The 16,821-nt window shown below is 37.6% G+C and overlaps 1 protein-coding gene across 4 annotated transcripts; it reads right to left on the bottom strand.

The window, feature by feature from the left end:
* Window positions 1-2,713: 2,713 nt before the first annotated feature.
* Window positions 2,714-16,812, bottom strand: si:dkey-154p10.3 (zinc finger protein 287). Of its 4 annotated transcripts, XM_051699947.1 has the most exons (12): window positions 16,505-16,812; window positions 15,599-16,116; window positions 12,431-13,157; window positions 11,489-11,576; window positions 10,767-11,000; window positions 8,709-8,842; window positions 6,630-6,753; window positions 4,920-6,538; window positions 4,717-4,817; window positions 4,505-4,619; window positions 4,285-4,396; window positions 2,715-3,394 (listed from the first exon to the last, which is right to left on the bottom strand). In XM_051699947.1, the coding sequence occupies exons 2-8, from the start codon at window positions 16,112-16,114 to the stop codon at window positions 6,319-6,321; spliced, it is 2,043 nt and encodes a 680-aa protein (XP_051555907.1). In that variant the 5' UTR covers window positions 16,115-16,116; window positions 16,505-16,812; the 3' UTR covers window positions 2,715-3,394; window positions 4,285-4,396; window positions 4,505-4,619; window positions 4,717-4,817; window positions 4,920-6,318. The 4 variants fall into 4 exon arrangements, with proteins under 4 accessions (XP_051555906.1, XP_051555907.1, XP_051555908.1 ...); XM_051699946.1 differs by having other exon boundaries at window positions 2,714-3,394; window positions 4,717-6,538; XM_051699948.1 differs by lacking the exons at window positions 2,715-3,394; window positions 4,285-4,396; window positions 4,505-4,619; ... (1 more) ...; window positions 4,920-6,538; window positions 6,630-6,753 and adding exons at window positions 9,658-9,710; window positions 10,451-10,650 and having other exon boundaries at window positions 8,706-8,842.
* Window positions 16,813-16,821: the final 9 nt, after the last annotated feature.

Raw genomic sequence — 16,821 nt, 5'->3', positions numbered from 1 at the left:
CACTTTCACAATCTGTTTTTATTATAGGGACTTGACCTACTTTGTAAGTTGTGTTCAAATAAATAGCAGTGCGTTAATAAAAGTGAATAAATTGCAAATATTTTTTAATAGCTTTTATTTCCATATTTCAAATGTAGTGGAAACATTACACATTCAATTCCAAATCAAAGCATTAACAAATTTGATTAAGTCTGCGTTATTCTTTCACAGGAAGCAAAGAAAATGAATATTAATCTGTTCAAAAAAATAGCAGTGTCGACATTTTTCTCTTCAAACTCAATATTTAGTTGCATAACCATTGTTTTTGATAACTGCTGCGCATCTGCGTTGCATCGAGTCAACCAACTTCTGGCACCTAGAAACAGGTATTTAAGCCCAGGATGAACAAACTACATTCCACAGTTCCTGTGAATTTTTGGGTTTTGCTTCAGAAACTGAATTTTTAATGTCACCCCACAAGTTTTCAGTGGGGTTGAGGTCAGGAGATTGAGCTGGCCACTCCATTACCTCAATCCTTTTCGTCTGGAACCAAGATGTTGCTCGCTTACTCATGTGTTTGGGGTCGTTGTTGTGTTGAAACACCCATTTCAGGGGCATTTCCTCTTCAGCATAGGGCAACATAATTTCTTCAAATATTTTGATGTATTCAAACTGATCCATGATCCCTGGTATACGATAAATAGGCCCAACACCAAAGTATGAAAAACATCCCCATACCATGATTTTTGTGCCACCATGCTTCACTGTCTTCACAGTGTACTGTGGCTTGAATTCAGTACCCGGGAGTCACCTGACATACTGTCGATGATCACTAGACCCAAAAAGAAAAATTTTACTCTCATCAGTCCACAGAATGTTACGCCATTTCTCTTTGGGCCAATCGATGTGTAACTTGCCAAATTTTAACCGATTCTGCACATGCCGTTTTTTCAACAATGGTGCTTTAAGGGGGCTTCTTACTGATAGCTTAGCTTCAATCAAACATATTCTGACTGTAACAGTACTTACAGGTAATTTTAGATAATCTTTGATCTTTCTGGAGGTGATGATTGGCTGAATCTTTGCAATTCTGACTATTATTTGATCCGTTTTAACAGTAGTTGCTCGTTTTCTTCCGCATGTTTCGGGTTTTTGTTGCCATTTTAAAGCATTTGAGATCATTTTAGCTGAGCATCCTATAATTTGCTGCACTTCTTTATAGGTTTTCCCCTCTCCAATCAACTTTTGAATCAAATTACGTTGTTCCTCCGAACAATGTTTGGAACGGCCCATTTTACTTAGCAATTCAGAAGGAAATATATTTTATAACAATGTGTGAAACATTAGCTTCCCTTCTTCCTTAATAAAGGACAATTAATGACACCTGTTTTTTCACAGAATGAATGACTTTAGCCAAATACATTTAAACTCATGTTTTTCACAATTCCTGACATTTAATCGTAGAAAACTTTCCCTGTCTTAGGTCAGTTAGGATCACTATTTTAAGAATGTAAAATGTCAGAATTATAGTAGAGAGAATTATATATTTCACCTTTTATTTCTTTCATCACATTCCCAGTGGGCGAGAAGTTTACATACACTTTGTTAGTATTTGGTAGCATTGCCTTTAAATTATTTAACTTGGGTCAAACATTTTGGGTAGCCTTCCACAAGCTTCTCACAATAAGTTGCTGGAATTTTGGCCCATTCCTCCAGACAGAACTGGTGTAACTGTGTCAGGTTTGTAGGCCTTGCTCGCACATGCTTTTTCAATTCTGCCCACAAATTTTCTATCAGACTGAGGTCAAGGCTTTGTGATGGCCACTCCAATACCTTGACTTTGTTGTTCTTAAGCCACTTTGCCACAACTTTGGAGGTATGCTTGGGGTCATTGTCCATTTGGAAGACCCATTTGCGACCGAGCTTTAAATTCCTAGCTGATGTCTGAGAAGTTGCTTCAGTATATCCACATCATTTTCCTTCCTCATGATGCCATCTATTTTCTGAAGTGCACCAGTACCTCCTGCAGCAAAGCACCCCCACAACATGATGTTGCCACCCCCATGCTTCACGGTTGGGACAGTGATCTTCGGCTCTTGCAAACTGTAGTCTGGCTTTTTTATGGTAGGGATGGGTGATACTACTTATTTTCTTTTCAATCTGATACCAATAATTTCAAGTCCGATATCGTCGTTACCGATACCAATACCTCTATTAAACTGTGTTTTTTTTAATTTTTTTTTTACATTTGTGAGCCTAAACAGAACATTTTTAGACTTCTGTTTTGTTTACCCTTACAAAAATTAACCATGGTTTCACTGCAGTAACTGCAGTTTAACCATCATATTTAGTTAAACCATAGTTAGCACACAATTAACCATGGTTACTACTACAATATTACTGTAGTTAACTATTTTATTTAATTATTAGCAACAATTACCCACAAACTCATGATAAGAAATGTCACCTTTAAATATGTTGTTAATTTAGTGTGAATTTACTCCAGAAGTAGTTAAAAAAATAAGTTTTATTGACTTCTACCAAAGTGTATGCAAACTTCTGACTTCAACTGTGTGTGTGCGTGTGTGTATATGTGTGTATATATATATATATATATATATATATATATATATATATATATATATATATATATATATATATATATATAAAATACAAGGTAGGTATATTACAAAGTATTGCATCAGTCATTATTAAAACTCAACTTAAAATAGTTGTATTTTGAGTGGAGAGTTTAATGAGTGAACAAAACCTTCCACAATTGTTTGACTTCATACACAATAAATGAGCTGTTCACTCATCAGATAAAACATTTTATATGGTTTGTACATGCCAGCATATGAAAATGAAAAAAAAAAAAAATGGTAACAAGTTAAAAAAGAGAGCTAGACAATTAATCAGAGCTAATTTTGTGTTTATTTTTATGTTCATATCTTTAGCAATCATATTATTTTTCTTAATTTTTAAATAAATCTTTATATATATTTTAGACTTTTCATAATTTTTTCTATAAAAAACAAAAAAATTATCTTATTCTTAAAAATTATTCCTTTTCATAAAAGGAAGTTTATGCCTAAACATGTTGGCAGGCTTTCAGAATAGAAATTCTGAAAGAATGACTATATCAGGGTCTTAAACTATTACTGTAATTCTATGATCCATCTCCCCATGTCATTCGAGGATGTCTGTCTCACAGGCTTGTAGGTGAAGGTAAGTCAGGTTTCTGGTGGTGCTTTGTGATTTTTTAGGGTGACAGTCTGCCTCTTTACTTCCATCGGCACCAGAAGTCAGAACTGGGGTCATGGAGTCCGTTTGAGGTTTGTGCACAATTTCCTTGTCAAGTCTGATCCCATTTTGAAATGTTTTTCCTGTCCATGTCCGGGCCTCAATCTCAGAGCTGGATGTGATGACATAAGATACACACATTGCTCATTCTACACATCCACATATGGTACACGTCTCTTGCAATATACACTCACTGAGCACTTTATTAAGAATACCTGTACACCTATTTATTCATGAGATTATGTAATCAGCCAATTGTGTGGCAGCAGTGCAATGCATAAAATCATGCAGATACGGGTCAGGAGCTTCAGTTAATGTTCACATCAACCATCAGAATGGGGGAAAAAATTTGATCTCAGTGATTTCGATCATGGCATGATTGTTGGTGCCAGACGGGCTGGTTTGATTATTTCCGTAACTGCTGATCTCCTGGGATTTTCACGCAAAACAGTCTCTAGAGTTTACTCAGAATAGTGCCAAAAACAAAAAACATCTAGTGAGTAGCAGTTCTGCGGACGGAAGTAGGTCATGAGAGAGGTCAACAGAGAATAGCCAGACTGGTTCGAGGTGACAGAAAGGCTACGGTAACTTAGATAACCACTCAGTACAAGTGTAGTGAGCAGAACAGCATCTTAGAATGCACAACACGTCGAACCTTTAGGCGGATGAGCTACAACAGCAGAAGACCACATCAGTCACTTTATTAGGACCATAGTGTTCCTAATAAAGTGCTCAGTGAGTTTATGTACAGTTCCCCAAAATGTATTCAGAGACTTAAGCCACACTTAAAAATATATGAATTGCATTGCATAGATAACAAAATATCAAACCAAGTGGCATCTGCAAACAATTCTATAGCTTTTCTCAGAACTAACTTCACTTTTTTATTATTTATTTTTTTAACTTTTTGCCATTACTTGCAATTACTAACTGGTCTGAATGTCATTTTTAGTGTACATATAAATAGGAAGAGTGACTATTGTGATCACATCAGATATTTACCTGTATTTTGAAGAGTGCACAGAAGATGATTCTACTAATTCCTCTAGTAAATATGCATCAAAAATGACTGTCTCTGTATTGGCCAAACAAAACCCATTGGCCCTCCTGACATCTGTAGAAAAGATGCATCATATATTACTAAAAAAAAAACTACAGAATCAAATGTCAGTACTACTCTGTATACAACTTTAATAAAACATAAGAATTTAGGAAGACAAACCTGATACAGTGACATTACTCTGGTAGAGATGCTCGATTGGTTCATACATGGTTTTCAAAGTGTAGTCAAGAGGAGAAGTCTTGAAAAATGTAAGAACTGCCTCAGACTGGGAGTACTGGAATGTAAATTGTTTGTACATAAGTAGGACAGTAAGGGCATCAATACTTTTCAGTGACTAAGGGAATAATGTGCTAGTGTACATTAATAAGCACCTTTTGTGGCAGTTTGATTATACTCCTTAATAATTTTTCCACCTCATCCAACCTCGCTTTAATGTCATTGCTTTCCTCTGCTTCTTTTATCTTCTTTAGTGCTGATAAAAATAAAAACACATACAAATTACAAAATCTACAATCAGTGAAATGGTCACTGTCAGTCAAATTAATGGAATCGATGAAAGACACAAATGTCATACCCTCAAGCATCAATGATTCAAAGAAACTCCCTCTGTCCACTGGAAATGATTTCCTCAAATCATCAGCAAGTTTCACTAGATCATGACATCGCCTTCGCAGATACGTTATGCTTTTTTCAGACCATTCAGTCCTTATTTCAAAAAACTCTTCCTCTTCTCCACCAGGACCAACAGCGAAGAGCTCGAGTCCAACCACCCAACAGTCATTTACACGCCGATCAGGAAAACGTTCCATATCAACACCTGCCATAACGGTCAATTCTCATAAATTAATTAATTTTCCGATAAAAAGTTTAAACGCACTTTTTTTTTTTTTTTTTTTTTTTTAAAGTAAAAGTCGAAATATTCCTCTGCAAAAGTGAAAAATAAAAATAAATCGGCAAATCATTCACCGCACTTAGGCCGTTCACACCGAACACGAACCGAGCGAAACGAGTGGAACAGAACGCAAGTGTATAGAACAAAACGCTGCTGTCTCGATGCACGTTCTTAATGTTGGACGATACGCGCCTCAACGGTCAAAGACGTCCGTCTAGCACGTGTTTACAAAGAAAAACGATTGGGGGAAAAAACGCGTTCGTTGTGAACGGCCTCTTAGAATGCAAATGTTCTTGCGTTTAACTAATAGAAGTTCGCAAATCGTAGTATGTGATACGAGTTCCTCCCACAGAAGTACTCCAAACTTGTCCGCATTTGTCTTCTCCTTATAATATGCTCTAAAAGCCCCATTTATGTGCACTCTGTAAACTCTCTCACAGGACCAAGAATCAGTCAACTGTATCTAATGGACGAGCTGCAGCTTTGCCAATGTTTCCTTCTCACTAATCTCAAACTAAAGATGTTAATGTATTCAGAACTAAAGAATAGTTGTAAAAAATCATTTATATCTTAAAAAAATATATAATATATGATAAAATACCTTCTCTATTAATGGGTAATTTGTCTCCTTTTTCATAAATTGAGCAACAGGTGGTATAATCCAGTTTCTATTGGACTGGTAGTGGGATTTGATTGTCATTTTAAGTGCAGGCTTGCTGCATCATGGGTCAATCCTTTAATCAGTTACTATTTTAAAGCTATAAATAACAGCCTACAAAAAGGGTAAATTACATTCACCTACATTCAACCTAACTTATTATACCATGACCTCAGATACTACGAAAATGAGGTGATCTCTTCTAATTTACAGCCATATCATAATATTTAAATGCCAATGGTTAATAAAAATCACTGCATCAAAGTAGGGCCACAACATTTTGATCTGACCAAAACAAATGCATTTGGGAAATTAGGAAAACACTAAATACTTGGCTTTGTCATGATAAAATAGCATCAAGAAAAGAAAACTATCAAGGACAAAGGATTAAAAAAAAATAAAGTTTTATTAGAATCATAAATATCATTTGGATGTCCTTGCTCTTTGAGAAGGTGCAGTTTGGGAGTTCGAACACGAGTTGTTCCTCTGGCCCAGTGTGCCGGGCTGCTCCGCACTGTGATGTTTCCTTATGTGTCGCACCAACAGCTGGCGGTCTGGTGTTGAATACTGGCACAGGTGACAGGGGAAGGACTCTCCTGTGTGATGACGCCGTGAATGGAGGTCTAAGCTTTTCTTTTGGATGCTGAAGTAAAATAAAGGGCATTATTCTTAGTTACAAAATTATTCTGATACAAGTTTAGATGGCTGACCTTATGACAGATGTATGCGTGTACCTGCTGTAAGGACAGTACTGGCAGCAGTAAGGCTTTTCTTGTGTGTGCGTTCTTGAGTGTCGGCGCAAAGAGCTACTATCAATAGATGCATAGGAGCACTGAGAACACTTGTATGGCTTTTCACCTAAAGCAAGTCGAAAAAAACACAAATTCTCACACTCAGGCAGTGCACTGTCATGGCAACCTTTTCATGAGAACCATTCTTCTGAAACGACTCCATGGTGCTCTAAATCTCTGCAAGTCACCATGGACTGTCGTTCTCCACATATTTGCTACTTTTCAAATTAAAGTACCATGGGAAAGTCATTTCATGCCCCAACTAAGATTATAATACAGGTGCATCTCAATAAATTAGAATGTCGTGGAAAAGTTCATTTATTTCAGTAATTCAACTCAAATTGTGAAACTCGTGTATTAAATAAATTCAATGCACACAGACTGAAGTAGTTTAAGTCTTTGGTTCTTTTAATTGTGATGATTTTGGCTCACATTTAACAAAAACCCACCAATTCACTATCTCAACAAATTAGAATATGGTGACATGCCAATCAGCTAATCAACTCAAAACACCTGCAAAGGTTTCCTGAGCCCTCTAAATGGTCTCTCAGTTTGGTTCACTAGGCTACACAATCATGGGGAAGACTGCTGATCTGACAGTTGTCCAGAAGACAATCATTGACACCCTTCACAAGGAGGGTAAGCCACAAACATTCATTGCCAAAGAAGCTGGCTGTTCACAGAGTGCTGTATCCAAGCATGTTAACAGAAAGTTGAGTGGAAGGAAAAAGTGTGGAAGAAAAAGATGCACAACCAACCGAGAGAACCGCAGCCTTATGAGGATTGTCAAGCAAAATCGATTCAAGAATTTGGGTGAACTTCACAAGGAATGGACTGAGGCTGGGGTCAAGGCATCAAGAGCCACCACACACAGACGTGTCAAGGAATTTGGCTACAGTTGTCGTATTCCTCTTGTTAAGCCACTCCTGAACCACAGACAACGTCAGAGGCGTCTTACCTGGGCTAAGGAGAAAAAGAACTGGACTGTTGCCCAGTGGTCCAAAGTCCTCTTTTCAGATGAGAGCAAGTTTTGTATTTTATTTGGAAACCAAGGTCCTAGAGTCTGGAGGAAGGGTGGAGAAGCTCATAGCCCAAGTTGCTTGAAGTCCAGTGTTAAGTTTCTACAGTCTGTGATGATTTGGGGTGCAATGTCATCTGCTGGTGTTGGTCCATTGTGTTTTTTGAAAACCAAAGTCACTGCACCCGTTTACCAAGAAATTTTGGAGCACTTCATGCTTCCTTCTGCTGACCAGCTTTTTAAAGATGCTGATTTCATTTTCCAGCAGGATTTGGCACCTGCCCACACTGCCAAAAGCACCAAAAGTTGGTTAAATGACCATGGTGTTGGTGTGCTTGACTGGCCAGCAAACTCACCAGACCTGAACCCCATAGAGAATCTATGGGGTATTGTCAAGAGGAAAATGAGAAACAAGAGACCAAAAAATGCAAATGAGCTGAAGGCCACTGTCAAAGAAACCTGGGCTTCCATACCACCTCAGCAGTGCCACAAACTGATCACCTCCATGCCACGCCAAATTGAGGCAGTAATTAAAGCAAAAAGGAGTCCCTACCAAATATTGAGTACATATACAGTAAATAAACATACTTTCCAGAAGGCCAACAATTCACTAAAAATGTTTTTTTTATTGGTCTTATGATGTATTCTAATTTTTTGAGATAGTGAATTGGTGGGTTTTTGTTAAATGTGAGCCAAAATCATCACAATTAAAAGAACCAAAGACTTAAACTACTTCAGTCTGTGTGCAGTGAATTTATTTAATACACGAGTTTCACAATTTGAGTTGAATTATTGAAATAAATGAACTTTTCCACGACATTCTAATTTATTGAGATGCACCTGTATATGCCTGACTAGAGCGAAAAAAATTTTTGTGGATGTGTCCATTTCACTTCAAAACAATGATCTACGCTACTGTTCCACTTTGTTCATTTAAATGTGTTTAATACCAACACCAAAAGAAGATATCTGACACGAAACATTACATTGTGCTGTAACTGCACCTGTATGGACGCGGAGGTGCTGTATGAGTGAAGCTTTGAGACGAGTGCAGTAGTGGCAGTGTGGACACTTAAATGGCTTGTCACCCTGATGAATCCCCATGTGGCGACGCATTGTCAACTTGGTTGAAAACTTCCTGTACAAAAGTAAATCATAAAATTAAATTCTTCTGATAATTGACATTCAACAGTAATCTGATAGTTAAGGACAATTAAATGTAGGTACTTTCAGCATTACAAGTTATATACCATACATTTAAAGGAAGTTTTCTATTTCTTCTGACAGATGCTACATAAATTAACTTGGTCCATTTCAAAACTCCTACTTAAAGACCATACAATACCATTCAAAGCTTTGGAATCACCAAGACATTTTTGTTCTGGAAAAAAATTGATGCTTCTGTTCACCAAATGCATTAAATTTATCAGAAATACTGCCAAAAACATTGGCAATGTTGAAAATTAATATTACTATTTGAAATAACTGTTCTATATTGTTTATTTATTTTAAAACTCAATTTTTGCCCATGATGGCAAAGCCCCATTCTCCACAATTATTACGCCAGTCTACGAAGAAAATACTGTCATGCACAATCCTTGAAAAGTCATTCTAATGTTCTAATTTGGTACTCAAGAAACATCTCTTATTAAAAACGGTTGCGTTATTTAATGACATTTGAAAATTGCATTACAGTGTCTTTTTTCAGTTGCTACAGTATTGAGTACACTTGCATTTCCTGTAAGTCTCTTTACACATTAAAGTCAAATTTTGGTTTGAAAAAAATGTAAAAAGAAAATCTGTTCAAAAACTCAATCTATTGTTCTTTAAGAAATGAAGGTAATATACACTACTGACTTCAAAGAAAAAAGCATCCTGGATCTGACAAAAATAGAGGGGGAAGTGGACAGCCCAGATGCCAAGAGTCTCTATTTTGTGAAAAAGTCCCCTCACCGGTCCTAAACCAGCAGCTTTAATGACCAGTACATGCCAAACACCATTTTCACCTGCAACAGTGAAGAGAAGACTCTGGGATGCTGGCATTTTAAAGGGATAGTTCACCCAAAATGAAAATTATCTTATCATTCACTCATGCCATCAAAGATGTGTATGACTTATTTTCTTCTGCTGAACACAAACAAAGATTTTTAGAAGAATATCTCAGTTATGTAGGTCCTCACAATGGAAGTGAATGGTGGCCAGAACTCTGAAGGTCCAAAAAGCACATAAAGGCAGCACAAAAGTAATCCATTAGTATCCAGTGGTTAAATCTACTGTATATCTTTTAAAGTGATATGATAGGTGTGGGTTAGAAAGAGATCGATATTTAAGTCCTTTTTTACTATAAATTTTCCTCCCTGCCCGGTACGTGGCGATACGCACGAAGAATGTGAAGTGAAAGTGGAGATTTATTGTAAAAAAAAAAAAAGGACTTAAATATTAATCTGTTTCTAACCCACACCTAACATATCACTTCTGAAGACCTTGATTAAACCACTGGAGTAATATGGATTACTTTTATGCTGACTTTACATGACTTTTCGACCTTCAAAGTTCTAGCCACCATTCACTTGCCTTGTATGGATCTACAGAGCTGATATATTTTCCTAAAAATCTTCATTTGTGTTCAGCAGAAGACATGCACATCTGGTATGGCATAAGGATGAGTAAATAATGAGAGAACTGTCATTTTTGGGGTGAACTATTCCTTTAAGCAGTTTCAAAATGAAAGCCACATTTTACTCACCCTCATTTTGTTCCAAACCAGAATGGGTTTGTTTTTTCCGCAGAATACAAAAGGAGATGTTGGGCAGAATGTGAAGGACTGACAGCCTCAGTCACCATTTACTTTCACTGTATGGAAGAGTGTTCTTTAAAATTTCTCCTCTTGTGTTCCACAGAAGAAAGATTCCACGGGTTTGAAACCACATGAGGTTGAGTAAATGACTTTTTGAAAAAATACACACAAAAAAAAATAAGAGAACTAAAATGTTAAGTTGCCACACATCGATAATAATTTTAATAGGAAATTTTATCAGCAGGAAAATAAATAATTCCCTTACTTATCACAGAGGTTGCAGCAGAACTCTTTCCTTCGGGAAACAGTGAGTCCGGAAGGTGTCTCACCCTTCAAGCGTCCCAGTTTGTCCTTCCCTTGTCCTTCATTGCCATTCTCCGTTCCTACAACCCTGTTTTTCACTTTTTTCTTCCTAACCTGGCACCATGACTCTGGCTTCATCTTTCTGAGGCATTCTGGGTACTTGGTGGATGTCTGTGTGTTAAGTTGATGGTGTTCTCTGAGAACAGACAAAGAAGAACAAGGAAAACATAGATAGAAAACTATTTTAAAAAGTTCTATTCCCTAAATAAATTAACAGTACTTTGAAAATCATGTAGACACATGAGAAGATCAGTTTTCTAATAAAAGCCGATTTATTTTAAACGAAAATTCTCTCATCGTTTATTCACCCTCATGCCATCCCAGATGTGTATGACTTTCTTTCTTCTGCTGAACACAAACAGATTTTTAGAAGAATATCTCAGCTCTGTAGGTCCATGCAATGCAAGTGAATGGTGATCAATATACAGACCTACAGAGCTGAGATATTTTCCAAAAAACTTTGTATTCTGCAGAAGAAAGAAAGTCATACACACCTTACATGGCATGAGGATGAGAGTAAATGATGAGAGAATAAAATTTTTTGGGTGAACTATCCCTTTAAATGTCAGTGCAAAATAACAAAAATACTGAATGCACCTTTAAATATGTATGTTAGATACTTACATACTATGAACAACCTGTTTCTCTTGATTTGTATTACCATGTTTGTGTTGAGTGTGAATATGTTTTAGGGTCTTCTTCCATGACTTCTCTAAAAAACAGACAAAATAAACTGCATAACCATGGGTAATACAGAGTAAGTAAAAAAAAAATAAAAATAAAAGGCTATGAAACGGATAAGGTTTAAAATCATTAACCACTAAGTTTAGTTTATGATTTCCCTCTGTGATCAAAAGTAATAATGTTACATTCTTAATTGAAAGGGTAAGATCCTAATTAAACTGTATCTGATGAGTCTGGACAAACCCGAACCCATTATTTCAGGAATAAAATGTTTTGATCTTTACATTCTTTTTTTTTTCTCCCAATTTGGAATGCCCAATTCCCAATGTGCTTTTTAAGTCCTCGTGGTCGCGTAGTAATTCGCCTCAGTCCGGGTGGCGGAGGACGAATCCCAGTTGCCTCCGCGTCTGAGACCGTCAACCTGCGCATCTTATCACGTGGCTTGTTGAGCGCATTGCCACGGAGACATAGCGCGTGTGGAGGCTTCACACCATCCACTGCGGCAACCACGCTCAACTCACCACATGCCCCACCGAGAACAAACCACATTATAGCAACCACGAGGAGGTTACCCCATGTGAATCTACCCTCCCTAGCAACCGGGCCAATTTGGTGTCTTAGGAGACCTGGTTGGAGTCACTCAGCACACCCTGGGATTCGAACTAGCGAACTAGCGAACTCCAGGGGTGGTAGCCAGCGTCTTTACCACTGAGCTTTTTATTGAGTATTAGCACAATACGTGTAATCTACACCACATTTCCAACCTTAAAATTTTTCTTCAAAGAAAATGCAGCAATCAAGCCTTTCAGGCTTCTCTAAAGTGTACACCCAAAATTTCAAAGCATAGGAAATCACTGTGTAGTAGGCAAAAGCAATTAGTACCTGTAAAATCACAGTGTAAACATTTAAACCCTCCTTGAAAATGACATTGTTGGTGTATCTCCCACTCCTTCCCCAAACGACACCATTCCAGGCAAAAAGAGCACTGTTCTAGTGGGGCTGATTCAGATCGACAGTGACGGCGTTGATTGTGCCTTTCTTCATGAGCATCACGGGAATCAGCTCTCCTAAATGTCTTTGGACAAACACTACATTTATGTGTCTTAGAGCCTTTTCTCTTTCCATGTCCCCTCCAATGCTGCTCCATATCAACCCACTCTTCTGACTCCCAGCCACAGCGAGGGCATCTGAAGCCTTGGTCTCCATTGTGGCATTTCAGGTGCACTTCTAGCATGCTACGACTGGATGCAACTGTTTGGCAGAGGATGCAGGACCCATCACCATCCTCCTCTGAAGGCTTCTGCATTTCATCAACTGACAGCAGAGGCTGTCTAACGTCCATGCTGTTATCTGCAGCGTCATGCTCACCTGATGGATGGGACAGTTTTTCTGCTGAACTTGCAGACAGGGGAGGACACTTTGTGCTGGAGATTCTGCACAGTCCAAGAGTCATTAGATGTGCTGACTGGGCCATCTCCTCTTCTTGGACATGTGTGTCCATTCCACTGTTCAAAGAGACAGCCAGATCCGTGCTAGCATCCTTCAGCTGAAACACAGGCTCCTCCTCACTGTCTTCATCTTGCCTCTCCTCCTCAAATAGTGTGCTCACCTTAAATCAGACACTTCAAAGATTAGTTCAACCACGTTCTTTTAGTCATGATTTACTCACCAACAAGTTCCAAACCCATATGTCTTTCTTCCATTGAAACAGAAAAGGTGATGTTAGGCAGAATGTTAGAGAAAGACTCATTTACTTTCATTGTATGGAGAAAAAAAAGATGAAAGTGAATGGTCACTGAACATATCATTGCTGTCTGATGAAAAACACCTCTCTCCACTTTTTACCATAGATGGAATGTGCCGAATGACCTCTTCCTACTGTTTGAATTGTGCATCGAATTGACCAATGAAATGTTTAATCAGGCTATCTGTTTAACAAGTATCTCCACTGACCTTGAGAAATGTCCATCAAAATGGCGTGTCCCACCCTTATGTTTTGAAGAGCGTCAACTATAGCGTCTGCTCATCTACAACATCATCACCAAAGTAAAGTACAGTATCTCCTCTTGTTCTTTCAAAACAGTTTTAAAATATGTACAACTATTAAAGGAGACCAAAAGCATAGATGTGTAAATAACATTATTGTTTTTTAGTTTGAAGTGTAGTGAAGAGATTGCCTACATCGCTCTGGCTCTGTGATTTCCCTGACAACTGAAACGATTCACATACACACAATGTCCGGTGGCTTTAAAAAGTAGACTATACCAGCCATATACAGTTGCCAGATTTCCATCTTCACGAAACCACGAGTGAAAGCTAATTCTGACAGGCAATTTATTAATTGGACCCGAAAACGTGTCTCGAAACCAAACTAGAAACCCTAGTCATGAAACTGATTTAGATCTAAAATAGTATTTGAAAGTTCAAATCAAATCACTTTTATTGTCACACAACCATATATACAAGTGCAATAGATTATATCCAAAACTAAATTCTCTAGCAATAGATAACCTACCAACTGAGTTCGGGGAACACAAACAGTTAGACTTAAGTCTGTAACTGAACATGCGCCAATGGAATCCATGATAACAAAACCGTATGTCCACGTTCGCGACCAAAAATCCATGTCCAATTAAAATAATGAAGAGTTCACTAACAGATGTGTAACAACAGAATTCTATTTTTGGTGCTAAAGGTGACTGTTATTTTTGATTATTTTTCATGCTCTTGAAAAATGATTTTTGGAGATACGTGCCTTTCATCAGACGATATATTATTTTGTGTTCCACCAGAAGAAAGGAGGTAATACAGGTTTGGAACGACATGAAGGTGAGTCAATGATGACAGAATTTTCATTTTTGCGTTAACTGCTCCTTTAATTATGAATCCAACATAATGACTTGCAACATAATGACCCCTTAAACTCTATGGACCCACCGGCGGATCCAAATGCGCTAAATTGCAAAAAAGTTTATGCTTAAAACTTTAAAGTCACCGTATATATAAGTCAGGCATATGAGGTATCATCTGAAAGCTTAGAATCTGAACTTTTCAGCGATAACTATCACTTCCGCATTATATTACATAAAATAACAAAATAAGGCCTCAAAACATTCGCTTTACAGATTAGCGCCACCAAGAGGTAATGGGGTAGAAATATTTAAAATAAAAGTCTTTCACATAGCACCTAAAAGTCATATATCAAATGAAAGCTCTCCTTCTTAGGAATGTGAATGTACGGTTTATTTTGTTGCCCTAATACCACAGTTTAAAAGATTTTTAAAAGAATTACAAAGTGAGATATGATTTCCGAAAGTCATCAAATACAAATGTCTCTTTATGCACCGATCATTGCTGCTGTAAGCCCCAAGTAGCCAAAAACTTTATATCTGCTCTTACCTTAGGCAGTTTTCTACAAAATAAGCAATTTTTTACTCGTCTTTGAGTTTGCTTTGCTGAATAATCCAATGTTATATGTTACTGATGTACAGAACAAATTATGCCATCCAGCAGGAAAAGCATGCCATACAAATCACCAGAAAAATATGTATTCGACTATTGATGATAAAATGTTTTCTAATGTCACTTATATTGAGCTCCTAGTCCAATCAGAGGCTAAGATATTCAATGAAACAACGAGGGTAGTGCATGAACTGAAAATTAGACTAAATGTCTATGGACGAGCACATTTGTGAGGGCTAAAATGCATGAGAGCGCCACCTGCATTTCAGATCTGTTTTTTCTAGTGCTTGCTGCCATCTAGTGGAATGAAATAAGACTTTTCAAAGTGAGGTAGAGTGAACAGAACCAGAATTGCATGTTTACATAGTTAGGACAACAACAACAAAAAATTCATCGTAAGATTATAAACAAATACAATATTATTTATGAATAATTGGAGTCTCTTTTTATTTGGGGGGTTTTCTGCTCAATTAGACCAATTTGCAATTAGTTTGTGTATGTGTGAATGGTGAGCTTTTAAATTTGAGTGTAAAAAATTGTGGGCGGCAGCCCAAAAATGCACCAGAGTTTAGGACATTGTGGACTCACCTCACAAGTCTGTGCCACATGCAGGTTGCCATCAGAGTTGGAGCCCAGGCTGATGTCACATGACTGTGGGCTGATGTTCTGAAACATGCCATACATCGGAAGAAGAAAAGACATGCGCTCCATATCCATCTGATCCTCATTGCTTTTTGAGCCAGAATGAAGGTGCCTTTCCAGGTCGTAGGGAGAGTTATTTTGGTCATCCTCTACTTCATCATCAACCCTCATTCCCACATCCAAACTCTCTTCGTCCTCTTTCTCCAGGCAGGGTAGATGGGGGCATGGAGATGCTGGATCATGTCTTTCCATGACATGATGGCTAATTCTGGCTTTTTGGCTGCTGGTAAATTGACAGACTCTACATCTGTATACTTCAACCAAGAAAGCTTCCACCAAAGTGGATGCATGAGCTTCAATGCCCTCTGCTGAGCTGCAGTAGAGGCTGGAAATGACATTCTCCTCTGCAAGTCGAAGAGTTACAGGCTGGACATCTTGGTATGCATCTTTAAACCCACCCATTACTGGGGGAATAGTGCAGAAGGGAACAAAAGAGGAGAAGAGATCAGTTAGTCATTAAACAGTCTTGTAAGTTTTGAATATGATACATTCAGTTGTTTCTGTGGCATCCACTGCACTCCAACAAAAAGCGGTTAGAAAAAGCAATGGTATTAAGTCCATATAGTTATATATAATACAGTTTTAATAGACTGCCCTCATCACAGGACGTGGTCTTAAACCATTAAGTATCAGTTTAGTTCACGTTAACTCAAGTTTACATGTTCACAGTCTGAGGTGGTGGCTAACATTAGTTGTATTAAAGAGAAATCGTCCAGGAAGTAAGCTAATTTTTTTTAGTTACTCAACTAAACGATACAAAACTGAATGTGTACAATACATAAATGGGCTTACCCGCATCATACAGAGTTCGTGGTTAAACCTGTTTTATAGCTCCATGGGCTAAACGGACGATAAAAAAAAATGCGATTAAGGGACTCAGGGATAATTATAACCCATCCAAACAACCTAAAATGCTATATTTTCCTCAGCATCGACAAAGTTGAACAATGTTCTCATTTTACATAACGTTTTTATAATGTTCTTAAACTGAATATGTGGAGAAAATACTTAGCAGTCAAATGTTACGATAATTGTTCGTAAATCAGTCGTTCTGGAACATTTTTGATAGTCCCATGTTCTGTTGTTTTCGTTTTGGCGTTTATTCACAG

The sequence above is a fragment of the Myxocyprinus asiaticus genome, chromosome 6, assembly GCF_019703515.2.
Source record: "Myxocyprinus asiaticus isolate MX2 ecotype Aquarium Trade chromosome 6, UBuf_Myxa_2, whole genome shotgun sequence".
In the NCBI taxonomy this organism is placed as follows: domain Eukaryota; kingdom Metazoa; phylum Chordata; class Actinopteri; order Cypriniformes; family Catostomidae; genus Myxocyprinus; species Myxocyprinus asiaticus.
This window is presented reverse-complemented; position numbering and strand designations above follow the sequence as displayed.